At 36.4% G+C, this 27,046-nt stretch overlaps 3 protein-coding genes across 5 annotated transcripts; 2 read left to right on the top strand and 1 right to left on the bottom strand.

Moving 5' to 3' along the window:
• Nucleotides 1-238: 238 nt before the first annotated feature.
• On the top strand, nucleotides 239-9,471 carry LOC594681 (alkaline ceramidase 2). Of its 2 annotated transcripts, none has more exons than XM_030976456.1 (5): nucleotides 239-502; nucleotides 2,614-2,749; nucleotides 5,665-5,921; nucleotides 6,331-6,468; nucleotides 7,280-9,471. In XM_030976456.1, exons 2-5 carry the CDS (start codon nucleotides 2,660-2,662, stop codon nucleotides 7,596-7,598), a joined length of 804 nt encoding a protein of 267 aa, XP_030832316.1. In that variant the 5' UTR covers nucleotides 239-502; nucleotides 2,614-2,659; the 3' UTR covers nucleotides 7,599-9,471. The 2 variants fall into 2 exon arrangements, with proteins under 2 accessions (XP_030832316.1, XP_003728504.1); XM_003728456.3 differs by having other exon boundaries at nucleotides 241-502; nucleotides 2,608-2,749.
• Nucleotides 9,472-10,913: 1,442 nt separating this feature from the next.
• LOC594679 (frataxin, mitochondrial) lies at nucleotides 10,914-15,030 on the bottom strand. The gene is made up of 5 exons (XM_794112.5): nucleotides 14,815-15,030; nucleotides 13,819-13,982; nucleotides 13,306-13,426; nucleotides 12,843-12,940; nucleotides 10,914-12,214 (listed from the first exon to the last, which is right to left on the bottom strand). Exons 1-5 carry the CDS (start codon nucleotides 14,902-14,904, stop codon nucleotides 12,070-12,072), a joined length of 618 nt encoding a protein of 205 aa, XP_799205.4. The 5' UTR covers nucleotides 14,905-15,030; the 3' UTR covers nucleotides 10,914-12,069.
• Nucleotides 15,031-15,045: 15 nt separating this feature from the next.
• On the top strand, nucleotides 15,046-26,572 carry LOC594675 (ubiquitin-associated protein 1). 2 transcript variants are annotated; one of them, XM_794108.5, is made up of 8 exons: nucleotides 15,046-15,177; nucleotides 16,246-16,297; nucleotides 17,497-17,615; nucleotides 18,052-19,020; nucleotides 22,740-22,772; nucleotides 23,878-24,069; nucleotides 24,818-24,919; nucleotides 25,788-26,572. In XM_794108.5, exons 1-8 carry the CDS (start codon nucleotides 15,166-15,168, stop codon nucleotides 25,911-25,913), a joined length of 1,605 nt encoding a protein of 534 aa, XP_799201.4. In that variant the 5' UTR covers nucleotides 15,046-15,165; the 3' UTR covers nucleotides 25,914-26,572. The 2 variants fall into 2 exon arrangements, with proteins under 2 accessions (XP_799201.4, XP_011662778.2); XM_011664476.2 differs by lacking the exon at nucleotides 22,740-22,772.
• The last annotated feature ends 474 nt before the right edge of the window (nucleotides 26,573-27,046 follow it).

Raw genomic sequence — 27,046 nt, 5'->3', positions numbered from 1 at the left:
CCTCCAAAAAAAATAAAGTCTTACTTTACGCAACGCAACAACAACTTCTACATCATGATGTTACTCGGTGTTTGATTACGAGGAAGATGTACTTTTCAAATAAAAATGCGTGATATCGCGAGTGAAAGATGGCTAATTTACACTTCCTTTCTCTACCGAAATGAATCTCCTGTGAACTGAGATTTGGAATATGATAGCGCACCGGATATGACCACGTTTAATACAACAACAACAACAGCAACAACACGTGTAATCTGATGTCGACGGCTTCTAGCCGAACAGCTGATTATGACGTATGCTGCATGCATAACAAAGATCGCCTATCTCAGCTCGATGCGGTGGTAATGCAATGTGGTGTTTCTTATTGACTGCGCAATATATATTCGCGAACAGTACAAATTGCGAATAATGCAGTTTTAAAACACACGTGCAAGTTAAAATATCTGTATTGCTACTGATGTGCAGATCAGACGACCCAGGCCATTCTTGAGGTTATATTCTGGTAAGAATAATTAGATCTTTGAATTTATTGCAAGAGAGTCGAGTCTTGGTCGCCGGCCCGGTCGACTGCATCTGCGTCCATTCGCATGCATGTGATATTTTGAATCCGGGCTAACTCGGCCCACGGGACTACTCGGCCCAGCTGGGAAAACTGGGCCGTAAAGATAAGTTATAATTGTCTTCATTGGTATCATTTAACACAATTCCATTAAAGATTTTGGTTGGAAAGGGCATTATTAAGTCACAAAGAGCACAAACATATACACATTGGTATCTCTCGATCGATTAATCAGGTCGGGACATCTCGGCCCAGTTTTTCCAGCTGGGCCGAGTAGTCCCGTGGGCCGAGTTAGCCCGACTCCGATATTTTTGAGCTGAGACTGTGAGAGAGAGAGAGATGGTGGTCGGTCGTGAACTAGCTGAGTGCATTGTGTGTGAGTCAGAGCTAGACGGGGTTTCAGACTGAGTGTCTAGTGACACTTTCATGAACTCTCAAAATTCATGTCCGCAAAGCCTTACTGATTGTATTTCACCCTTTTCTTTGTAAGTGCAAGTGTGGGTAGATATTGGTGTCAGCTGGATGGGGATTTAGCTGGGTTTTTCCTCTGGCCTTTGCTGTTTGCGGCCGGTAGAACTGTGAAATAAAGAAATAATATTCCACTTTTTGCAGACCTCAACTTCTTAGATCTTGGGCTAGCATCCTACTCCCAGCATCTAGATTCTAACCCAAGTTTTGTTTTCATTCCCTATTTTGGCTATGAATGATTTTGTATACCGGTAGACCGAAAGCTTCAGCCTCTATGTACCGTCCGTTGTTCCACTGAGACTACGTCTGGCTCCACTAGACCTCCGGTTATAGAGACAGAACGATCGCCTATGCCAGCCTATGTTGAAGATATCACGGCTAGATTTTAGCCGTTGGGCCCCTCCCACAAACATGAACAAACTTGCCACGGCCGTATTGTTATGCCCCCAAAATCCCCCAAAATGTCATTTTACCTCGTGCATATCCAATTTTACATTAGGCCTAGGCTATAATACATCGGTTCCACTTACTAACTTGATTGAAATAATCCGTTTAATGGTCCCTTTTAAGGAAATTATGGGTCAAAATCGACATCCATGTTGAAAATCTTGCAAGCCGTGTTAAACTCTGCCGTGTTAATCTCGCTGCCGTCAATCTCATCCCTTCTAGTCTACGCCGAAGGCAAAATGATTATGAAGGAAAAACTGCGCCATCTACATGTTCGTAATGGCGTTATCACAGTTTTTCCTTCATAATCATTTTTGCCTTCGGCGTAGACTAGAAGGGATGAGATTGACGGCAGCGAGAGTTTAACACGGCTTGCAAGATTTTCAACATGGATGTCGATTTTGACCCATAATTTCCTTAAAAGGGACCATTAAACGGATTATTTCAATCAAGTTAGTAAGTGGAACCGATGTATTATAGCCTAGGCCTTATGTAAAATTGGATATGCACGAGGTAAAATGACATTTTGGGGGATTTTGGGGGCATAACAATACGGCCGTGGCAAGTTTGTTCATGTTTGTGGGAGGGGCCTAACGGCTAAAATCTAGCCGTGATATCTTCAACATAGGCTGGCATAGGCGATCGTTCAGTCTCTATAACCGGAGGTCTAGTGGAGCCAGACGTAGTCTTAGTGGAACAACCGACGGTATAGAGACTGAAGCTTTCGGTCTAGTATACCGGTATTATAAATCATCTGAATCACCATCATCATTAAATATTATCAAGATCGTCATCTTCATCAATTTCCTGGCTACTTTTTTTTATCGAGTTCCAACATAACCCACACTCCATTCGTCCCCAGATACCAGTAACCAGATTGTGTTTTGTCTAAATATAATTAATTGTATATCCAAATGTTTTAAAGCATTTACCGGTAGTATTACTGGTGTACACAAATTTATGAATAGGTGTCTATTTACAGTCTATTGTATAACCGTTCCTTTCAAGGCATTCTGGATGGTTAACTTTTTATTTACAAGGTATTTCCTTGTAACTGGAATAGACAGACTGAATTCTGGTATTGTCTTTCCAAACAGTTTGTTTGTATGACTGTCTTTCCGATGTTTGTTTAGGAACAGGCACAGGTGCCTGCGTAACTTGGAATCTGAAGGAGACGAGCTAGTCATGGACAATCTGGAACGAGGGAGTGCAGCCATTGATTGGTGCGAGAATAATTACGCAATAGTTCCTGGTATAGCAGAATTCTACAATACAGTAAGTATTATATTATGTACACCCTGGTTTGTTTTTGTTCATTGGTAAGGTTGTGATGGAGGGGGGGGGGGGGGGGGGGGGGGCTTTAAAGCCAATGTGGTCATGGCTACAATATAATTATGTTGTATTAATTTAGTAATTGCAGGACTACAACCGCAAGACTGGTACTAATTTTTTTCTTCTTCATGGGTTTATTTATTAATTAATGTGGGAATTTTTATGAATATTTAATCGAACTTGCTCTTTGCCCCCCACCCCCATACATCTTGGCCAGCTTTTGTCCCTTCTATTTTGCCTTATTGCAGTACGAAGCATCACTTAAAATGGGTGTGAAAATATCATTTACTGTATACATAAGATGTACATCTTTGACTTAAATTGTGACCAGATGGCCTTCAGGGGGGGGGGGGGGGGGAATGAACCAGCATTGTGTATTAATACTATTGCATAAGAATAATATTGTACTTCATGTAGTGAACTACACCAATAATGTCTCTAAGTGCTTTACAGATCGATAACTACACCTGTACATGTACCCTGTTAAGTACATACATCTATATGGGCAGCTTGACGCCATACTATGTCAACACAGCATTTATGAAATTTGATAGTAGGATGGGGGTGGGTTTGGAGGGGATTAAAATGGAGGAGTGTAGGATGTCTCCCTCTATTATACGTATTGAGACCATTCATAGGAATTGAAATATTTTAAACTTAGAGATCAAGTATTTTCAAGGGGATTTTAAATTGAATACATGAATGATTGAGAGTCAATCTGGATTTAAATACAATATGCAGGTACCGGTATATGTACCGTAGGCATTAGTCATCTACTTGTTTGACATAGTGAGAATGTTGTGAAGAATGAAAAGGACTCTTTAAATTTTCTTTTCTAATAGCCTCCCAGTCAAGAACATCTTTTCAACAAAGTGCTTTACCTCTGGAATCTTGTTTTACATACATAAGACTTAACTTTATTCATAGGAGGACTAGATCGATAGTAAGGGTCTGTATCCCTGCCCCCCCCCCAACTGTTGAAACAAATTAAATTTTGAAATTGTCAGGGTTTACAATAATTAATAATAAAGAGAGCCATTGTGCTATGGGGCACCTGTCTAAAGTGTCAAGCCCTGTCTGTACATGTATGTACTATGTAGTTGATGCATACAGGTATACATAGATTATTCAAGTTTAGTCGAGACATAATAAGCTTACCTGTACTCCTTGAATAGAAAAGTACGTTAGTAGTACAATAAGTACATGCAGTGTTCTGCTAATCTGCTCTCAACAATGGACTAATCCCTCCGTATTGACCTCAGGTTACCCAGGTGGCCCATGAACAGTAGCCTTTCTTAGCAGTTCGCTTTTTCTCACACAGAACTCTGTTTGTTTTGTTTTACCTTATTATTAAAAGGCAATTCAATCCTTGTAATGAGTTCATTGCCATGAAAGCAGAAAATAGGAGAAATAGAATAGCCTAAAATTGAAATAGCATGGACAAATAATTACAGAGTTATGAATGTTTGAAATATGAGATCACTAAATATTTGCGAATCTCAAAATTGGAAATTTGGTCAGTGGATTGTGACATAGTCTTGGACAACTCTTCTTTTTGTTGTGTACATTTTATCCAAATTTGCCTTCTCCCTAAGGATAATACTCAAATACATTATGGGTAATTATAGGTCCTCTTTATAAAAGGAAAGACCTTCATTTATTAGTCATACATTTTCAATAATTGTCATCATAGTAGTGTTGTGTGTAGAAACGAATGAGAAAGTTGTCCAGTCACTGTACCTGACAGTGACATTACTGATTCTGCCAATTTGAAGTGGCTGTAGGTATAGTGATTACAACTTTTGAACAATGCATGTAACTCTATTAATTTCGTTATCTGATTTCATTCAAACATTCTCCAATCTACTTCTCTGCTTCTCTGATTTTTCTGCTTTTTTAAAGAGTAGATGTCTGATTTTCCTTTAACCTATCGGATCCTTAGCCAGAGATAATTCAGGTTGGGGTGTACTCCTCTATGGAATAGTTTATAACCAAAATCCAATGGGTTATATGCCATATAATGTTCAAGTGATAACACTACAAGTACTCATGATAAATGAAATAGTATTGTTTTTCCCACACTAATGTGAGAAGTATTAAGTTCTTGTTGAGTTTCAAATCTTAGCCGTATCAAATGTCTAGGCATGTGCCACTTGTAATCTCCTCTTTGCAATTAATATGGTGCTGATCTGTGTTTAATGTGTGATTGCTTGATTAGAATTGACAACAAATTACTTTCGGGAAAAAGTTATGTATTATGATAATGACCTTTATTCAAAGTGAGTGATTAAAACAGACAAAACAAACATCTTTATCTTAAATAGGTTATACTTGGTACTGAACCTTATATTTAAGCTAATTTACTTAGCAGTTTTAGAATAAATGACAGTAATAAATTTGGTCATATTTACTAAGGTAGCCTTTTCAGTTTTGATTATAATTGCTCATCCAGCATACTGTAAATTAAGGGGTTATTACCCATCCTGTGAGCCCTGAGACCCAACAATGCCAGGGACTCATTTGATACACCAAGGTCGAGTGGGACGAATGTGGGCAAAACACCTTGTCCAAGGCTTCAAGCACTTAGCAAGGATCAGACCCAGGAGCCCTGTTGCACAAAACTTACCATTGATGGTAACTTTGCCATCAATGGTACAGTAACTACCATGGAAACCTTGATTTTGATTGGCTGTTGAGCCCTGTTACCATGGTAGTTGCTTTTGATGGCAAAGTTACCATCAATGGTAAGTTTTATGCAACGGGCCCTGGTATGAGAGTCAAGATCCATCACCAACACCACAGTGCCTCAGTTCTCTCCCTCTCTAATTTCTAACTTCACTTTATCCTTTCCTCTGCAGGTCAGCAACATCCTTTTCTTCGTCATCCCTCCCCTCCTCCTTTACCTCTTCCGCCAGTACGCTGTCCGGTACAACTGGCACGTCAACATCATGTGGATCCTGCTGATGGTTGTGGGAATCTTCTCCTGTTACTTCCATGCTACCCTCAGCATGTTTGGACAGCTTCTGGACGAGGTGGCTATCATCTGGGTTGTTCTTTGTGGAGTGGCCCTCTGGTATCCTCGAAGGTACTACCCAGCAAACATCAAAGGAAGCAGGTGGGTTGGTACTGTCTAATAAAGCCACAAACCATACGTCTCATGCCGGAAACTGCTAAGAAAATTCAGCATGTGGGCCAGAATAACAAATGGTCCTCCAAATCCTTTAGAGCATCGTAATGACATGGTTAAAATCTCTTTTTAACTTGTACTACTTTGGGGCAAATTTGTAATTTTTATTTAAATTAGACAGCACAATAAAAACAAATTTTCAAAGTTTAAAACTTATTACCGGTATGCATAATAATCTGGAGAGCAAAATCTGTACCATCAGTTGTAGCAGAACTATTTGCTCTCCATCTATGGGGTTTTACATCTAATTTCAGCTGACCAAAGTATAGATTTTTGAGACTTTGAAAATTGGAATACACTTGAATTAATGTAGAGTTGTCTTTTTTTCTGTTTACAGGAAGAAATTCAAATGGATAATGTTGCTATTCACAGTCGCCAGTACTTGCCTTGCCATGGTGAGGCCGGCAGTAAATTCTTTTGTCATGATGTCATTCATTGGACCCTGCATATGCATGATGGTGTTAGAACTCCGGAGGTAAGTGGACATTAACCAGTTGACTACTGAATTGTTTAATTCCCATAGGCTTAATACAGGAGCCATTCGGTTCCAGGAGTCAATGGGTTAGCTTTGATTATTAATGTTTTACTCTTATGGTGTATGTAGCTGAGCACATGATTTCATTTTCTGTACAGGCAGAATGATGCAATAGGATTAAGAGGTATTTATAGTCCATGAGCTTTGATTAAAGTAAACAATACCAAAATGATTTTCAGGTTATGCAGATTACACTTCTAGAAGGACAGATATCATGTGGAATAATACAATAGGATTTGGAGGTACAGTAATTTATAATCTATGAACTTTGATTATTAAGTAAACAATACCAGAATGATCATTCAGATAATGCAGATATCATGTGAAATTTAGACAGCAATCAGCATTCAGTGCAATATGAAGATATGAGTCTAGTTGTACATGTTTATGAGAGAGAGTCTCTGTGAATTAAATTTTGTGTTGCTTGTAGCAATAAATGCAAACTTAGCTTAGCCTGATGACATACATGTATGACTACAATGAATTTGAGAGTGTAAATGTATTTACTGCTTTGTCTTGTAATGTTAACACCACCCCCTCTTTCTGTCTTCCTCTTCCCTCTACCCTGGGGTCACACTTTTTTTCCCCTTGGTCTCTTCACCTTTCCTTTGTCTCTCTCTCTCTCTCACCTTTCTCTTTGCCCTTGTTTGTACTCTCTTCCTCCCTCTCCTCCTCTGCCTTCTCTCTTTGTATTATACCTTGCCCTCTCCCTCCCCTTTTGTGACCCATCTCTCTTTCATATCCTCTGCAGGGCACATTGTCCGCGTGTTGTCAAGCTGGGCAAGACATGTGCTTTGATGTGGGTAATATCGGTCAGCTGCTGGCTCAGTGATCGATTCCTCTGCGACTTCTGGCAGTCCTACTCTATCCCGTACCTCCACTGTGCCTGGCACATCATGGTCTTCATCTCAGCGTACACGGCCTGTGTCCTCTTTGCGTACTTCGATGCAATGAACGAATGTCCAGAGATGGGTCCCGTCCTAAAGTATTGGCCCAAGGATTCTTGGGTGAATGCAGGGATTCCTTACGTCAACCTTCAATGTGCTGGAAGCAAACCAGCGTGGGACTGAAGGATTCCCTGTTAATGATAATTGCAACATTACTCTTACACCTGTATTAATGTGTCTAACTTTCTATTATATAATGTGCACTGATGATAGGTAAGTGTGTGTATCTAAAACTATGTAAATTGTCTCTGAGGCTGACTTTATCTTCATGAAAGAAGAGATTAAATTGTCTTTTTATGTAGTTTTCATTCTACCTTTATTCAAGAAAGAGTTTTCCTGTCAAGATAATTTATTGAGTTTTAATAATGTATTAAGAGTATTTCTTGAAAAGAGTACTTAACACTTAACAATGCAGCTACATGAACAATCAATCACTAATGATTCATTTTGTCTTCCCTTCTGAGAAAAAGTCTTATTTTCTTATGTTTCCTATCTAAACGTTGATTGCAATAATGACAATCAAGGGCAACACAGATATCATCCGTTACAAGCAGTTACCGTGTATTCCACATTCATCAAAACCATTGACAATATGGGGCATTAAATGCTATTGAAGATATTTGAATGAAGGACAATATTGTATTGTAAAAGGTACAGAGTCTCAGCCTTTCTGTCATATTTCGTGATTTTTGTCCCACTACATGCAGTCTTTTCTCGGTTGTATTCAGTTTTAATTTCAGAGTAAGAAAAATATAGTGCTGCAACACATACTCTGTTGATTCTTACTTAGCAACTCTGCAGCGCTTTGTAACTGCAAGGAAAAGGTGCTATATCAAATATCTTTTGGATTGGATTGGATTGGATTAAACAAGTAGGAAATTAATATTGTTTGGCTTGTAAATTGAGCTTTTTTTATTTGACTGAGCTAGCTTTAATTATATAATTATGAGTGATAGAATTTAGGCCTTAGTGCAAGGAGAGTGTTTAGATTTAGCACCATTCAACTTTGATTTCAATCTTGCCAGAAAATAAAATGTTTCATGTCTCATAGTGTGCATTTGTGTAAATGTCCACTGATTATTAATATGTATTAATATGGTCATGCTATTATATGAAGCAAATAATAAAACCAACATCTTGCTCTAAAAAGGCTAGAGCATGTGAATGTTGGTAAGGGAATTTTAATCCATGAATTTATGGATTTTTTTTCTCGATTTCAAATCTTTTGATTGTGTGACATATTGGCCAGTAATGTTATTGAACCAGATTTGTTTGCTTATGTCGTGCAGTGCAGGAGTTTTTGCACAATATGTGTAGTTCCAAAGATATTGAGCTTTTAATGATTTTTGCCATGTCACATGGCATTACCCCATTGGCATAGCTGCCAACCATTCCTATTTTGGAGGAATTAATCTTTTTCTTGGGGGTCTTCAAGCTACTGGTTTGAACCCCAGATTCCTCTCTTTATCTGAAATATTATATTTGAATGGTAGATTCCAAATTTTGTATGTTAAAGGTTTGCAGGTAGGCATTAGGTGAACCCAAAGTTGTAGAAATAATATTGAATACATGTAAAGTTGCTACATTAATAAGCAATCAGTTGCAATTTGTCACGTAGCAAATAATCTGCCGGTCAAATGATATCACAAATATATGTGAACAGTCAATTAATTCTCACTTTGACAATCAGTCCGAGGTGCTGCCAATAACATTTTTAGGATTTAGAGTACTTTTTGTGTGTGTTAAATATTAAGGAAACAAAAAGAAAATAGAATGACTGAATACGATGTAGTTCTTTGATGTGTTAAATTATTATATTTCTTCACAATTTTGGAGATTCATACTTATCTAAACTTCAGTTTTAATACTTACCTATTCAACTGAAAGTGTTGAACTTGCTTTAAGTGTTTTCACAAGAGCACCCACAGATAAATCAGGTTGTAAATTGTGTACAAAATCTACATGTATATCCTGAACCAACAAGACTACAAAAAAAGGGAGATTGGTAGATGTTTTGCATGTAGAGGACCATGAAATGAGCCAATCATAACTTGAGGAATTCAAACATGTTGGGAAGATTGTGATTATGGCTTATAAAGGTTCGATTCTGCCATTTCATCAGGGATTTAGCATGAGCAACATCTTTGTTTACGGGAAAGACTTAAAGATGTGCATGTTTGTATCAAATAATCAGGTAAAGAAGAAAATGATTATACTTGCCAATTCAATGTACAAGCAAACTAATTTTTTACAAACTTAAATCAGTGTTGAAAAATGTGTACAAGTTTACTTTTAAAAACTCCTTTTACATAGTAATGTAACAGAAGATGATGGTGGCTTCTAACAGTATAGATGTGCACATGTCCATTACGACTTGATGATCCTGGCACTACAACATTATTACTCTGTTCAATATACTTCAATTCAGTTTAAAAGCTTAATTTCCTATATGTATAAGGTAGTTGTTAATAATTTTGATTTATAAACATGCATAAAAACACATACATTACTTAACTTAAGGAAACTAAAGAAGCCATAACCAATCAAAATTCATTATTATGTCTGGCTATTTCATTTTTTGTCATCACCAAAATGTATCCATGTTTAATATGTATCATATGTCTGTTCTTTGTAAACTTTGTCTTAGCCTTTATATTTGACATGTGAGCAAACCAAATATCCATGTTGAATGACATTGGAGCAATGAATAAATACATACATTTACACCTGGGTGGAGAGTGGCAAAAGTGGTTTAATTTCTTGCGCTAAAGACATTTGTGCTGGACTGGGATTTAGAACCCTCAACCCTTTGATTGAGAGTTGAAGTGAATGAACCACTATACCACGACACCGCCACTGGTACTGTAGAGGTGTCGTGGTTGAATGAATACATCACCAGACTGGATCACAAGGTCCGAAGTTCGAGTCCTGTCGCGGCACTAATGTCCTTTGGCAAGACAATGATCTACAATTGCCACACTCTACCCAGGTGATGTAAATGGTTACCTGGCAGGAATTAATTCCTTGAAATGCTAGAGCTCTGTAATGGCAGCCATGCTTAAGCCAAGGTAATAATCAAGAGAAATGTCAAGTTTGACAGATATGACCCCTATAAAAGAACCCACTATTATTAGTAGTACTGGAGCAATCTGTGGAAGGTAGTTCTGTAATACTGTATGAACTTATTCTATTGCAACCAAATATTATACATGTATACAATTAATTGTTTACTTTTTTAAACCAAATTAATGAATGCGGATATGTTAGTGTGTATGTCTTGTGTGCTACATAGACCTGCATGTAGTTATTGGAGATCAATAATATGAGGTCCAACTTAGTCTTCAACATTACCAAATATAATCATCATTATCAAAGTACACACAATCTAACATTTATATGCTGGATCTAAAAAGTAAACAAAAAGATAGAGAGGCAGTATCGCATTCACTTTGTAAACTTTAATAAACTTTAATGAACAAAAGTACACAACTTGTTATGTTTATCAAGGATGGATAGAGGTAATGCAAGTCACTGAATTAAATTATTAGTCAAAATTCATTTGTGCAAAGTGTTCTTGTGTTTTGGAGTGTAATGGTATTGAGTTGGTATGGTCGTTATTCTACTGAATTCATTTAAATCCAGTGCTGAAATAAGTCACGTTTGATTTAAAATGGAAAAACCTAGACCTCACTCCAACTTCTTTTTCTAAAAGTTGAACTTAGACTGAGCGTAAAGTGTACATATAAAGAGAATAGCAAGAATATATAAATTCAATCAAAAAAGATTTATCTTGCATTTTATTGGCTGATGGATAAGGAGTATGAATAAAATATAACATAAATATTATTCATAATCACAAAATAATATGCAAATCTTCTTTGTATTCTTGTGTTTTCCAGCCCTGATATAACACAGTTTTGATGTAAAGACTTTACAGGATATTTCACAAGTCCCATGGAGTTTGATAGAACAAGGTTCACTGTGATATAAATATCAGTACAATGATAGTACAACATTTTGAAATTTTTACACAGGATTTGGAGGGACGAACTAATTGAATGATTGCACAATAAGATGATTTTAATACAACATTTAAAGAGTTGTCCTTCTTCCTAATTAACCCCAATGCAGTGGGCTAACTCAAGTTAAAAATTTGCCTGAATAGAATACTGTTATTACAAAGACAAATTTGGATCTACTTGCATTTTTACAGGCACAAGTAGTCTCAATGAAATACATGTACTGCAAATGTAACCTCAAGCCGATAGGAAGGATTTTTTGCTCCCTTCCGATACAAGAACATTTCCCAATAGCTTCATCAATCAATAAAGAAACTGCATAATACATGTTGGCAAACAAATTGCATAGAACAAGCCAACAATTTATGATTAAATACAATTGTTTGTTGATTCTTCATTGCATGCACCATTGCGTGATGAATCAAAAGTCAATGGAACTCGAAATGACACAACTCATTTCAAAACATTTGCTTCAATTAAATTTTTTGCTTCTCCTCTGTTCCACGCTGAATATTTCCAAGAATTCCCGAGAACCCAAAGTAGTCTCATCTTCTTCATATATCAATTGCTTGATGTCACGTGTCCCACCTTTCAGCCTCTGTGACGTCTACGGGAGAATCCAGGATCTTTGAGATCTCTTCTGAGAGAAGGTCATGGATGGCCATGCCGTCGTGAACATAGATCCATCTTTTGTTGATGTAGTCGTATCTCTTGGGTCCACTGGTAAAAGCATTGTCAGAGTGAGAGATGGACAACAGATGTATGTGCGGCAATTTTCAGAGAGAAAGAGAGGGAGACAATGGGAGAGAGTGTGAGAGAGAGAGAGAGAGAGAGAGAGAAATAGAAGGGGGGGGGATAGGATGGGAGAGTGATAATGAAAGAAAAATTAATGGAAAATATGAGTGAACATTGTCATCAAAAATACTTATATAAAGCAAGGTGGATGGGAAAATTGAATGGAATAAAAAACGGCTGATATATCTACATCATAGCTCTAGTTGGAGAATATAAACAAGGCCACATACAGAGCAAATTCAAATCACAGTTAGATAAAGATAGTCGAGACCATTTTTAAAGACCACTATAGAAAAATGTTCCTGAAAATGATAAATCTGTAGACAATTATGTATAATACATAATTGTCTACAGATTGCTTGATACAGCAGATGAAATTTCACAAAGTTCATGCCACTTTAAGGTACCTGATCTAATGAACTCATTTTGTAGCTTTGGATATATAATAATATAACCTAATATTCTATTCTCTGTGGCCACCGGATCAAGTTTCTAATCCACATAAAACATAAGATTATATTTTAGATGGATACTAGATGTGTACAGAACATACCTTGTTGGGGATGACAGCCATATCTGTTTGTTTGGTGTTTGCTTGTTGATTACATAAGTTCCATGCTCCTGACCAAAGGCTACTGTTAGTACACCAGACTAAGAAAAATATAACAAATATGTTATAAAAAAACAAACGCCAAGCTTACAAAAACTCCTTTCATTCATTGTACAAAATGGGGTGTTTTTTATGGGCAAAAGCAGAAACAACTTATACTGTTGCACACAATAAAAAGTAGATAAAACTATAATTAGTCCATCAGTTGTAAAATGTGTTTTTTTGGTCAATTAAAAAGTTTATTACTTAAACCAATGAAATACCGTATCAAAACAAAATAATATAATATATTCAAGTCAGACCTGACCTAAACTAGTTGATGCTGTAAGAGTTACATTGAGATAAGGCCTACTAATCATTAAGCCAAGATTAGGGTTAGACTTCATAAGAAAAGTACAAAACTTACACTGTACAAGACATCAAAGTCTGCTGGGCATTTCTCTGAATCTCCAAGTATTTCAAAGAATTCTGAAAGATGATCCAGCGCCTCATCGACAATCTTCTCAAAATGAAGGTCACTTAATTCTCTGCATCAAAAGAAAAATTAAAAGAAAACCACTCACCATGAAAACAAAACATATCAACAAAAAAGAAGACAAAACAACTAAACAAAATATAATGAAATAACTGAAGATTAAAAGAAGATTAAAAGAAGATTAAAATGGGGAACAGGAATATAATAAAGAAAAGGAGTTATAAAAACTCACATAAATTGAAATTGATGGAAAATGTTGGATATGTGAATATGGAATTAAATTGAATTGACAAGGTGTATTGATAAAAATTCTAATTCACAGCTTAAGGCTGATTCATATAAAAGTGAAAATTCATATAGCTGAGGTAAGATGAATTGAAATCACTCTTTCAACTAATAAACAAAGATAATGACACATATTGGAATAACCTGTTGAAAACTCACTCCTTTTCATTGCTCCCACTTGAATATCTTACAAATCCTGTATATCTATCTGCTGTTAAAGCTCTGTAATGAGATGATATTCTTGAACTTGATGGGAACACCAAGTCCTTTGGCAAGACGGAATGGGTAGCACCGGTTCCTTGCTGAAATGATGCATTCTGTACCTGTGCCAAAGCAAAACAAATTTAGACAAAAGTTACTGGTAGACAGAAATAAGCGTCTGGCAATCTGGTATGGGTGACATGGGTCATTCTTTAATAAAACTGACATTTGTCAACATTCCCATATATGTATAGGTGCAGTCAGATGTAAATCTCAGTGTAGCAACTGTCGATATCAGAGACTAACTTTCGGTCTAGAACAAAAGTATGCATGCCACACTGCACAATTAAATTTGATGTGTTCAGCTAAAAACAAGTAAAAATTGAGCACATAATCTCTTCCCTTTAAAGCGCAATCCACGATTTTTCAAAGTCTAAACAAATTTATTAAGATCAAGAAATCCAAAAAAAGCGATCCATCACTGACAATAATAATTATGTCAAAATATCATGCAATCAGTTTGAATCATTTTTTAATTACAATTTAAATGACATATTCTCTCAGGCAAAAGAAAGGTTTCCAGATCCTTGGCCTTGTCTGTACTACTAGTATTAGACTGATTAAGCTCACTCCAGCAAAGCATAGAGAGTCAATGCCAATGCGTATTGGGGTAGATCTAAGCTCATATTCTTTTGGAATGGACGCAAGACTGCAAAGTTTGCTGATCTGTTGTGAATATTTTCACTATTTCACACTTAATTCCAAAGAAAGTTAAAACAATGTGTAATTTTAGGTTTTTCTTTCCATTTGTGATATATCAAATTTTTGAAATCTTTCTCAGTGAATTTTTGAGGTATACTGTAGACTATACTAGATCTGTCTGCGAATCTAATGATAAGTTACCTTTCACAAACAAAATAGTGAACAGGTGGGACCGATATAATAAATACGCACCTCAACCAGCACATTTCTGGCCGCTCTACGATGGATAAGCTGAGATAATGGAATCCCAGACACTTTTAATCGTCTCATCATTGAATACATAATTGTTGATATGGGTAAAAATTGGCACTTTGGATAAAAAAGCACTAATTTCTTCTTCAAATTTGAGCTTCAGAAAACATCTTCAGATTACAAGGGCGCACTCTTTGGTCGAAAGACGGAAAGATGATATCATTTTTGTGAGGAACTATTTTGGGTGATTCAATAACAAATGCAAGCCTATAATCACGAGTGAATTTCGAAGAAATACAAATCGTCCCTTGGCCTAATGTTGATTCTAAATGCCACTAAATTAATCATTTCATGGTGCAGAATGTAAGTTTTAATTTAGAAATATCTATATTTTGTTAAGAGAGCTGTAAAGCTATTGCCTGTCGGGGTGCCTGCCTGAGTTGTGGCATAGTTGAGGCTGAGCCGTGCAGTGTGTGTGTGACTGTGAGGCATGAGGGCTTTGCATTTATTTTTTATTTTATGTTGAGATTGCTGTGTCTGACTGAGTTTTGTATTGTCATGATATGATAGTTGTGTTGCAATACTATTGGCTTTTTAAAATCAGGATAATGAATTCTGCTGGATGTAATCAGATGCAGATCTATTCTAGATCTAATGAAAAAAAAGAGAAGAATGAGCATGATCATGATGATGAGCATGATCATTGATAGTTCAAGTTCAAGTTCAAGTTTTATTTATCTTTCTTTCATAACACACTTTACAAATATGACATGAATATAACAAGTTTAACATAATATGAGCATGATGAGAGGAGTCGATATTATTGAATTGAAAATGGATTGAAATATGATTCAATAGTACAATATTATTACTCGCCATGTCCATGTCCATGCTAACTACACTGTAACTTATTAGCCTATTATTAGTATAATTCGATGATCACTAAGGACGTACATTTGTACGTTCGTGTGCGTACATTTATGATTTTAATTCGCTAAACAATGTAATTTTACATCTTTAATATCATTGGCATTGCATGATGACAAATTGGAAATTAGATTGTCATAATTGTAGGAGCATTGCCATTTGGGTACTAGTCTGTACATGTACATGCTACATACATGTATATATATCCAGGTCAGAAGCAGGACTTTATTAATATGCAAACCCTTCATTTTGTATAATTGTATTGTTTATTAAAGAAAAGAAATGAAGAGAAGAAAGGAAAAGTTTCCAAATCATTACGACATGAGCCGCCTCGCCCCTCAGCGTTCATAACTTAATATTGAAATAGAACTTTGCTGAAATAAAAACATACAGATTCTATGTTATTGTTGTATCATCATAATGATCAGTGCTGTCCACTGAATAAACATGTTGGATGATTCTAGAAATGAAAATGCATTAATTTTTGTTGCTTTGTATATCCAGATTGTAGGTAACATGGCGTATGGTTCGCAGACTCTCCACAGGGCATATTCTGGTAAGTTTACATCTCGGCTCATTCAAACTTGTCCAAAATGGGGTAACACTGCGTCAGAACTAGTTGGAGAAGGAGATATTTTTACTTGCACAAGAAACACTTTTTACTACTCAATTTCAAAACTTTTTGGACCTTTTTTTTTGGAGGCTCACACAATGCAGCATGGCACACTATATTGCAGTTCACAGCACTGCTCAACAGTACAAAAATATTCTACCCAAAGGAATGTACTTGCCCTGGAATAAGAAGAAGGAAGAAGAAGTGTGCATGCAATTGTTTTGGGGATTTCATTCTTCGTTTATGATTATTCACAATTAGCAAAATTGGAATATAACATTTCTTGAATGTTAACATGTAAAACTAGAAAATTGTTCTGACAAGTGGTCTTAAATTGTGTCATGTAGATTGTAGGTCATATACTAAATCTTCATAAATTGTAGTCACATAAAAGCTGATTATTATTATTATTATTATTATGTACAGTATGTACATTTTATCTTTAAGAAAGGCTCATTTTAAAGCTCAGTCATCTAGTAAATCAGCTCAAAAATACAATTAGGTATTATAGTAATTTATGTAGTTAATGAATTACTAGTACTATTGTTTTATTCTTTATTTCCAAGCATACAGTACTCTAGTATATTCAGTTTTTGATGAGTTGATGAAGAATGAAGTGACCGCTGGTAACAATGATTGATGAGTGTACAGTGTACATGTAGTAATACTCAGTGTACATAATTAATGATAGTGATCTTTATATGTTTCATGGTATCAACCAACTGTCGTTATAATCTGTTTGGGCATGTGGTGAATATTTTTGTATTATGATGATATTCAGTCCAATCATTAGGACAGCTACATATACACTGCATAATGCATCAGAGAAAACAAACACTCCATGTATACAGGAAATTATGATTTAAAATATCTTTTGCATGTCCTGTACATTTCTCCTAATTTTCTAGCAGAGGTTACGGAAAGAAGATGTTCTATTTAGTTTACACATGACACCACAGACAATTTACCAAATTGTTCATGGTTGTGAGACTCGTGACAACTAAATGACTGATTAAATGTGATGGCATTTTCTCAATACCGAGCATGAACTTAATACTTCCTGATCATGAAAGCTTACTATCAAATTGGCAACAACTAATCCTGACATATATACATGTACGTGTCTGCTTGTTTTCTTACAGTGTCCAGTGTGGAGGGGGTTGAGTTGCGACTGAGCGACAAGTTCAAGCCTACTAACAAAGTCACGCTGCCACTCCAGTACAAACACAAGGAACCAAAGCTTCTGAATACTAAACTGGAGGTAAACTAAAAATATAAAATATAAATGAGAGAGAGAGAGAGAGAGAATGAGAATGAAATGAAATGATATAATCCATTCAGGAAATATCTTAATTACTGATCCCCAAGCCTTGTGGCAGAATGCTGTAAAACCAGACACTTTTGCTAATTTTGCAAATAGTCAACAACAACCATTTCGTTTGCAAGCAAATTAATACAATTCCATAAGTTACAAAGCTAAACCATTGACAAAGTTTGTTTCATGAAAGTTTCATGAAAATCTCTGGTTTTACATTCCTGGTTTTATTTGGATGAAATTATTAGAATATAGATTGTCCATATATCTTGTGATTGTTAATATTTTTTCTCTTGGACCTCTGATGTGCTACCTTTACCATTATCATTTGAATTTAATTCTCATACATTGATGTCTCTATCATCTACATGTATTATCACAGTACGATTTCCAGAATGAGAACACCTTTCTAGAATGGCTGAATGGTGTAAGAAGAACCGAAACAGAGAGGGAGGAAAAGAGGAAACAACAACAACTTGGAGCTGAGGCTGCTGAAGCCGCTTTACAACGAGAAGAGACAGTACCGGATGGACCAAAGACAACTAGCAATGAGTTTCCTATGCAAAGTAACATGTTACAGGGTCCTGCTCTGCCTCCAGTGGCAGCAACCCTCAGCAATGAGATCCTCCAACCAGTGCCTCTAGCAAACAGTATTTCCAAACCAGCCAATAATAATCAGAATGTCAGGACAGATAACTGGGATGACTTTGAGGGCAGGTCACTACCGTCACATGATCCGTTCGAACTGGCTGAGCTGGAAACTATAAATGATATGGAGGAGTTGCGTAGTGTTCTGGCCAATTCTGCATCGATGGCCTCAACGGCTGTCCATAGCAACCAACTCCAACAGTCCAGCCCCCCTCCTATGGATGTCAACACGGAGGAGGCAGCAGCTTCTTCTTTGACCGACGCCATGGATATACCCGCGTCAGACGAGAACAATCAAGTACAGATGGAGACAAATCTCAATCAAGTTTCCTTCAAACCAGAAAAACAAATTCCTCCTGAACAGGAAAGTAAACCTGCTGCAGTACCTCCAGCCTACCGAACCACGGAGCAATCCGTTCCTCCCCTCCCTAAAAGAACTTTACAAAGTACTTCTATATCCTCGGTTCAACCCCCTCTGAGGAATGATCCTTTTGCATCACATAGTCCCCTTCCTCCCATAGGTCCTTCGAGAGAGAACTCTGAATCCAGTCTAATGTCCTCTAGTTCTGGAGGCGTTGGACCCACTCCCCCTGATCAAGGAAGATGGTCACCTCCACCTAGCTACTCATCCGTTGACTACACAGCAGTGTCATCAGGGAGTTCTTCTAATGCAGCTATTGATCGTCCTCCAAACTACCCCATGGTGAGTAGAGATCATCTTTAATCCACTTGACCTGCTCCTATAGGTTTATAAATAACGTTTGCACCTTGATAACCTTCTAATAAGTTTTTGAATAACATTTGATTCTTGAAAAATTAACAGATACCTCTCACTTCTACCGTAAATAATTTAACATTAACTCATGGGATGTAAATGTACATGTCTGTTCAATAAAAATAACAATAAAACTGAACTGAAACTGAAGCTGAACAATCATAAAAAGATATTCCAAAATTGACAGAGTTTATGTTAAGAGAAGAAAACTAAAGGTTACACACAGCTTACCTGTTTTTTTCTTTTCTTTGGGAGGAGGGGGGGGGGGGGGGGAGGAGCAGTCAGTCTTCTATTGATCATATATATTTCTATACACCACCCCCAAACCTAGTGTAACTGTTGCAGTTGTTTGCATGCTGTTTGTGTTTATAACCCTTCAACCTTCTAAGCAATGTGATTATTATATCACCTTTTGATTTGTTAGCTTTTAAACCTTTTTATGAATAATACTTTTAGTTATTAATGAAAAACAGTCTTGCTTTATATTCAACCTTTCCAATTTTGCTACAGAAAAAGTTTATGTTTTCTCTTGTTTGTTAGTTTGCTGTATTAAAGTTTCTTGTCCCATTTCAACACTAAGCTGTAATTTCTTTGCACATGGACATATTTAGAAAGCTTTAGAAAGCTTTAAAAAAAAAAAAAAATCTTTCTGCAGCCTGAATCAATCATGCTCCTGTACACAATGTATTCTTCTTTTTCAAATGCATCAATATACTTTTCATTGTACTTGCATATTTATTCAATACATGTACAGTCTACAAGTAATTATCTAGAATCAAGAATAACGTAAAGCAGTTTAGCAATTTCTGCATAGGAATATTTGCCTATTTACTGGTTCCTAGCAACTAAATTCATAATGTCATTAAACAAAACAATCTAAAATGTGCATGACAGATTTCATAAATCATAATGCTGGTATACATTACATGTATGTAATGAGCATACATATTTTCCAGTTTTCACACATTTGCAGAAACCGATAAATGTACTGTAGGCCTAATAAATGCATTAGGGGCCAACATATTATTACAAGCATGACGTTTCCGGCCCCAAGAAATGAATACAGACAGGGTTTACATGTATGAAATACACAGCTGTTAAATGTGTGAGTCATATATATTGGAAAAAGTTGCGTGTACTGTAGTACACTCAAGTTGACACCTTGCATCTAATACCAAATCATAATGTGGGTAGGAAAAGTGTTGATGTAGCTACAACATGTTCTTGGCTCAAGACCAAAAAAGTACTTGTCTTTTTTTATACCTTGTGTGTTCAGTATCTGCTGATGTGAGGCTGGTATTGTAAAAACACCTGGAAGGAAACCTAGCTTTATTACATTATAGCTGTATAGGGATTCACATGAATGTGTATTAAAGTACACATGCACATTTTGAACATGTACTGTACAGCTGTAGCACCATTTTATGAAGCTATTCACATAGATTTGCATGAACTTGTAAAACAAAGAAAGCATTAAAAGCAAAGTATTTAAGACAGTCATTTTATAGACTTGTCATGTACACACCCCTTCTGTACAAACATTATTTCACAGCAATATTCCCTTCGCCATTGGTTGTTGTAAAGAAACAGGAATGTGAGGAGAAAAGTAGAGTAGGAGAAATAGAACAAAAACAATTAAATTAAAAGGAGAAGAGAGATAAGAAAAAAGGTGACAAGAGGTGTACATGTACAGTGTACATCTCCATGTACATGTAATGACACAAAGCCATGTATAAAATGCAGCATAAAGGAGAAAGAAATATGTTTAAATAACAAGATAAAAGTGAAGAGTTGTAGTGGAAAGGGAGAAGACATTTTCTGCTGAGAGCATGAAACGAGTTGCAAGTAACTCTGTAATGTTCAGTATTAATGGCAATACGCTTCTGGATCTCAGATGAATAACGGCTTGGCTATGACTATGAGCGATGGGAATTCAAGGAAACAAATTAAGTCGGTATCTACATGTATGGATACATTAGAACCTCTTCATGAAGTTGATTTTGAATTGAAAGACAATATCATGATCAGATACTATTCAAAAGTCCTCGTATCACATCATATTTCATATGAGATGCAGTAGATAACATTCTTTCATGTCCCTCATAGAAATAGAATACAGAAGGCACTCCTTCCCTACATGTACATGCAGCCCTCTGTTATATCAGAACTTCACTTCATATCAAATGTATTTTGTGTAGGGTCTTACATATACATGTACATGTACAATGTATGTATCAGGCCTGTTCAAGTGTTATTTTAAGGGAAATACTAGAAGCGCTTCCTGTTGTTAGTGTTACCCTATAAATTAAGATTGCAGCTGTATCTACAAAATCAAAGAAAATGTAACACAATATGTTAGGCATACGTATATTGTTATACTGCAAACATGTTCAAAGTGCATGTAAAGCTTTAGCTGTAATACATACATACTGTACACATGTACATAGTATGTTACCCCAGGCTTTATCAAGCATAATCTTCTGTTTGTTTAGAGGTGGCACCAGTCAATTATGAACCTTTGCCAATCAAAAAGTATAGATGACATTTCACATTTGAGTGTTGTGCCAATTGAAGAAAAAAAATCATTTATCAGCCAAAATTATACAAAATTGTACTGAGATATATTTGCAGTCATGTTAAAAACATTACTTGTTTTCCAGTATTCCTTGTAGGCTTACACCATTTGTGTTGGAAGCAAACCTTTATAAAATGAAATTACATGTACAGAAGTGTCTTCACAAGTTTCATACAATGATGCTTGGCAATTATACTTGAAGAATATGAGTGGGGAGAATCACCTGCAACATCTCTAGATCGAATATTCATTTAAAAAAAAAATCAATTCATGGAGACAGGAATTTAAAAAATGGAAGCCTACTTACATGTATAGTGAATATAGCAAACTATCATATTATTTTAGCCTCGATGCATACAGTACTAATACATGTATGTATGATACATGTACATGCATCTGTATATATATATATTTGCATGCATGACTGCATGTCCCCAGTAACCAGTTTATTTACATGTACAATTCAACATACTGTATAAACACCATTACTGACCCTTCAATTTTGGTAGGCAATGTTGATCTTTCTTCTGTGACACTGTAAATATTAGCCTTTGTCATCGTGAACAATGAAAAATAGAATGTGCCATTTTATAGATACACTGTAGGCCACAGGGATTCAGGGGAAATATTTGTTGGTGGAGGTACACCGTACAATGCACAAATTTCTGCTTTGATTAATTCTGCGAACTATGATGAGCCAATATGAAACTTGCTTGTCACTAAAGTTGTCACCCTAAAAAAGAAGAAAAATTGTAATTCATAATATATTAATAACTACAAGCACATCATTACTCTATAATTTTACAGGGGATTGAAAAAGTAAGCCATGGTTATTGAGCTTATAAATACTACATACATGTACATGTATGTACCGTACATGTTCCTTTGTCTACAAACTGAACAATTTTGCTTGAGTTGAATTTTGTTGTGCTTCAAATCATAATTTCAATGTCTAACACATACCTCATCCCTACCTCCACGTTGTTCCATTGTGTTTTTTTTTTATTGCACTTTAGCAATTCTTAAGCGTTGTGATTGCAGTGGCATTTCCTATCTTTTTATCTTCTTCTAGGATGAACTTCTAGATGCTAATTTCTCTCCAGTGGTGAGTTGTTGTGTTTGTTTGTAACTGACTGTTTAGTTATTTTTCTAAATCTGTTTCTAATCCTAATTCTTTGATGTGTGGATGTGGATATAATGTAGACTTTACTCATCTTCAATTGGACAAGCCCAAGATATTTTGAGGATGTCCAGCAAACGACCAGACACTGTTGACTTGCCTTTTTTGCACATTTTTGGACCAAGTGGGAGTTGTATTTCACACTGACACACTTATACTAGCTCATTTAATCTTTTCACTACAAACATGACAACTGCATTCAAGACCAGTATATGATGTACATTGTACATGTACTTTCCTTTAACAACAAGACAATCCCACTTTGAGTGATTGATTATATGGTTCATGTGTGGGCTGATTTTTTAAAGCGTAACAAATGCAATTTTATACAACCACTTTTGAACCAAGACTTGTTCTGTTTCAAAATATTATTGTTTCATAGTTGCTATCCCTAAGAAAATGTCAGAAGGCTTCAAAGCTCACAGGGAAAAAATTAATATTTATTTTTCGGGGGCTACTTTTCAAGCTTGCCTGCCTGAAAATAACATTCTAAAATTTGTTTTGCATTGAACTCTATGTAACTTTATGGGGGCTCTTATCTGATTTTCGGGGGCTCTTTTGGGCATTTCGGGGTTTATTTCGCCCTGAGCCCCAGTGTATTTTTTCACTGAAAGCTCACTTACCGTCAATGTACTCATAGTCAATGTGCTTATAATATAAAAATGCCTTGTAACTCTTAAATTGCAAGGTATCACGAGGATGCAGCAGCAGCTTTGTAAAATCTTCCAATAGCCCTCCTTTACAATTTTTTTTTTTTTTTTACATTGAGGTTATATCACAAAAGTTGTATGTAAAAGTGCCAACATTTGTGTGATCGTTACAAAATGTACTTTGGGAACGATTAGCTGGCATAACAAAATGTAAATGTGCTTGGTGACAATTTGATTAAATATTGTGGCAACTTCAGCCGAGCACCCGTGCACAGCAAATCAGTGATTTCAAAATTAAGAATCTCTGAGGATTACTACAGGACATGCATTGAAAGTGTGTTCACTAATCTTTGCATATTTTATTCACTTCATGTACACAGAATCTAAGTAGTTACTCCCCGTTACCACCCGCATCTCGCCATCTGAGCACCATCAACACCGAGCCTCAGGACCCAACGTATGAAGCAATGAACGTCGAGGAGAAGAACTTTGTGAATACTATAGTCAGCATGGGATTCCCTAAGGGAAGGACGGCTAGAGCTGTCAAAAACATTGGCAGTGATGATAGACAGGTAAGGGTGTAGGGCAATGAAAGTTATGAACAAGGATCAGTTCTAAGAGACTGTCTTTTAGAAGGCCTTCCCTATGAGAGGGACGGCAAGTGCTTTCAAGAATATCAGAAGTTACGACACTTGGATGTATCAATAGAATTAGTGAACATGTACTAGTTCCAAGAACCTAATGAATTTTATTGTTAGCTTGGTATTCCCAAATGGAAAGAGCTGTAAAAAACAAAGGCAGTTTTGACAGAAAGGTATATCGATAAAATCAGCAAACAAGAATTTTGTCAGTGTCATTATTCGCATGGGATTCTTCAAGGGCAGAGCATCTTGGCTGTCAAAACCCTTCAAAGTGAAGACAGAGAGTAGTTTGATAGATATTTCAAACATTATTAAGGGGGGGGGGGGGTTACAACTGTTATTACTTTATAATTATAGAAATATCCCAGAAAAAATGCCCTTTTAATGCCTTGTATTTTAAATATGAGCTGGATGAAATTGTCTTGCCACACATGTGTATAGTCCCTTTTACCCATTCCATTGTGCAGTGCATTTGATTTTCAGCATGATTGATTCAATTTTCTTTTCAGTTTGATTATTCCAAAACCTCACAGTACACATCAATGTACTTTGAAAAATCAACCATTCCAAACTGCATCCAAACAGTTTCTTTCAAAATGTAATTAAGTGACAAGTGCTGATATTTGTCTTTAATTTATGACAGTTAAAAGAAAAATTCTTTGTGATTCTATTCTTACAGGTGGTGGATCTTCTATGTGCAGTTGATTCTCTATGTGGCCAAGGATTTCCAGAAGGGAAAGTAGAGGTTGCTCTTAGCTTACAGGATAACAATCAGGATAAGGTATGCATTGCACTTTACGGGTTGTACGGACACATGCTCCGGCGACAATTATTCTACTGTCATATCCTACTCAACCAAATTTTTGACTTCCATCATGGTCAAACCACTATTCCTTTACCTTAGCCTCACCCTATTTCTTGGATGACATAAGCCCAATATTAGTAGTTGCAGGAGGATATTTGTTTAGCCTCACTTTATGACCAAGTTAATCAGGATAAGAATATACCTTCTTTTGAGGATTTTTCTAATTGTACCTTTATTCACATTTTACTCAGAATCTACTGAGTAAAATGTCTAGTGTTGGCAGAAAGAACATAAACTGTTTCAAAATACATAAAAGTTTGTTATGCAAAATCTTAAGGAATTTTGGAATGTGATTCACATTTGGTTGCATTCCAGAAAATTCAACAACTTGTAGCATTCAAGAGTTATTTAGTGACATGTACATCTGGATTCGGAGAGCACCATATTTGCCTATTTTTATTGTTTTGATGTCAACAAAGTACACTTTCTGTTGTGCAAGGGTGCAGATTTATGTCTCCTTCTATCACTCACCTTTCTATTTTTTACTTTCTATCTATCTATCTATCTATCAGGCTATACCAGACGTTGGACAAAGCCCTCCTCATAACATTTCCATTCTCTTCTGTCTCTAGCTATCCTAGTCCAAGCGGCTGTTCCCATGTATGATGTTAGGTCATCTCTACATCTTCTCTTCTGCCTTCCTCTTCTTCTCTTTCCCATCCTTGGTTGCCATTCTGTTAAACGATTTGTCCATCTATTGTCCTGAAGTCTTGCTTCATGTCCCGCCCATCTCCAATTTGATTCTCTGACTTTCTTTCACTTTGCGTACTTACCATTGCTATAGGCTTCAGCCTTCTTGAAGCTGTGGCAGAGGTTTGAGGAACTTGGCTTCCAGGCTGAGGATATCAAGAGAGAGCTGATTGTTCACGGCAACGATGAGGAGAAGGTTCTTGATACCCTGACTCGATAACATTGTCGTCATCATCATCATCGTCGTCGTCATCGTCATCACCATCATCATCGTCGTCATTGACACCATCGTCACCATGATCATCCTCATCATCAGTCATCCTATCAATTTATACAAAGTGGTGACTGGCACAGCTGATGTGAAGCAGTCAATGAGTAAACAAATAATTTGACAACCTGGCCCCATTGCACAAAACTTACCATTAATGGTAACTATGCCATCAGTAGTAACTACCATGGTAACAGGGCTCAACAGCCAATCGAAATCAAGATTTCCATGGTAGTTACCATTGATGGCAAAGTTACCATCAATAGTAAGTTTTGTGCAACAGGGCCCAGCGGGATAAGTGTGTTACATGCATGATGGCTTTTCAGCAGGGAAGAATGTATCCTACGTCTAACTGAGTCATTAACAAATATTATGATAAAGTAACACAAGCTACATACAATATATGTTTGCACATGCATCCCCATTTCATTTTCACACGTAAATTCACAACCTTATAACAATAAGTGAAATTCACAAAAAAAAATTACAAACATAATCATGGCTCAATGTACAATAATAATAATTAAAAAAACCACTATTACTCGGTATTTGTGGACTTATGCAAGTTCTCAAATCATCAGAAGATTTCTGTATAAATGAATATGTGATTAGTTCTGAAAATCTTTGATTGTAGAACACTTGAGCATGTTAGTTAGGATTTGCTTTATTCAATATCCTTCAATGGCCAAATTGGAAGGGGGGGGGGTGGGGTTAATTTGGTGCTCCTAGAAGGTGGAGAACCCATATATTGCTGGAGCAAGTCAACAGTGTGTGATGTAGAATGGAATTTTGAAGGGCATTGTGTTGTATATACATCAGCATTTTCAAAGTTTTGAATGTTTATCAGTGCAGCAAATAGTAAAGGCAGCTTGTGACCCAATTATCTGTAATCTGTGGTTATTTTGAAAGGGATGGAAAAATCAAATGTCTGCTTGTGCAACGAAACTTGTATATTTTGCACATGTGTGGGTGTGCGTGTGTGGGGTGAGGGGGGGGGGGTGGCTATAGCCATATGTGAGTAATGCAAACAATTCCAGCAGAGTGAATAGAAAACAATAATTAAGCAGCATCAACCATTTTGAACA

Source organism: Strongylocentrotus purpuratus, unplaced genomic scaffold, assembly GCF_000002235.5.
Source record: "Strongylocentrotus purpuratus isolate Spur 01 unplaced genomic scaffold, Spur_5.0 spur5_scaffold_9, whole genome shotgun sequence".
Taxonomy (NCBI): Eukaryota; Metazoa; Echinodermata; class Echinoidea; order Camarodonta; family Strongylocentrotidae; genus Strongylocentrotus; species Strongylocentrotus purpuratus.
Note: the sequence above shows the minus strand (reverse complement) of the source record. Positions and strands in the feature narration are given on the sequence as shown.

Coding starts and splice junctions, on each gene's coding strand:
- LOC594681 (XM_030976456.1), top strand. CDS start 2,660: ATGGACAATCTGGAACGAGGGAGTGCAGCCATTGATTGGTGCGAGAAT. Junction 2,750..5,664: donor TAGCAGAATTCTACAATACA/GTAAGTATTATA, acceptor TTTCCTCTGCAG/GTCAGCAACATCCTTTTCTT. Junction 5,922..6,330: donor GCAAACATCAAAGGAAGCAG/GTGGGTTGGTAC, acceptor TTCTGTTTACAG/GAAGAAATTCAAATGGATAA.
- LOC594679 (XM_794112.5), bottom strand. CDS start 14,904: ATGTATTCAATGATGAGACGATTAAAAGTGTCTGGGATTCCATTATCT. Junction 13,427..13,818: donor AGTGGGAGCAATGAAAAGGA/GTGAGTTTTCAA, acceptor CTTTTGATGCAG/AGAATTAAGTGACCTTCATT. Junction 12,215..12,842: donor TGGCTGTCATCCCCAACAAG/GTATGTTCTGTA, acceptor TGCTTTTACCAG/TGGACCCAAGAGATACGACT.
- LOC594675 (XM_794108.5), top strand. Junction 16,298..17,496: donor TCTCCACAGGGCATATTCTG/GTAAGTTTACAT, acceptor GTTTTCTTACAG/TGTCCAGTGTGGAGGGGGTT. Junction 17,616..18,051: donor TTCTGAATACTAAACTGGAG/GTAAACTAAAAA, acceptor GTATTATCACAG/TACGATTTCCAGAATGAGAA.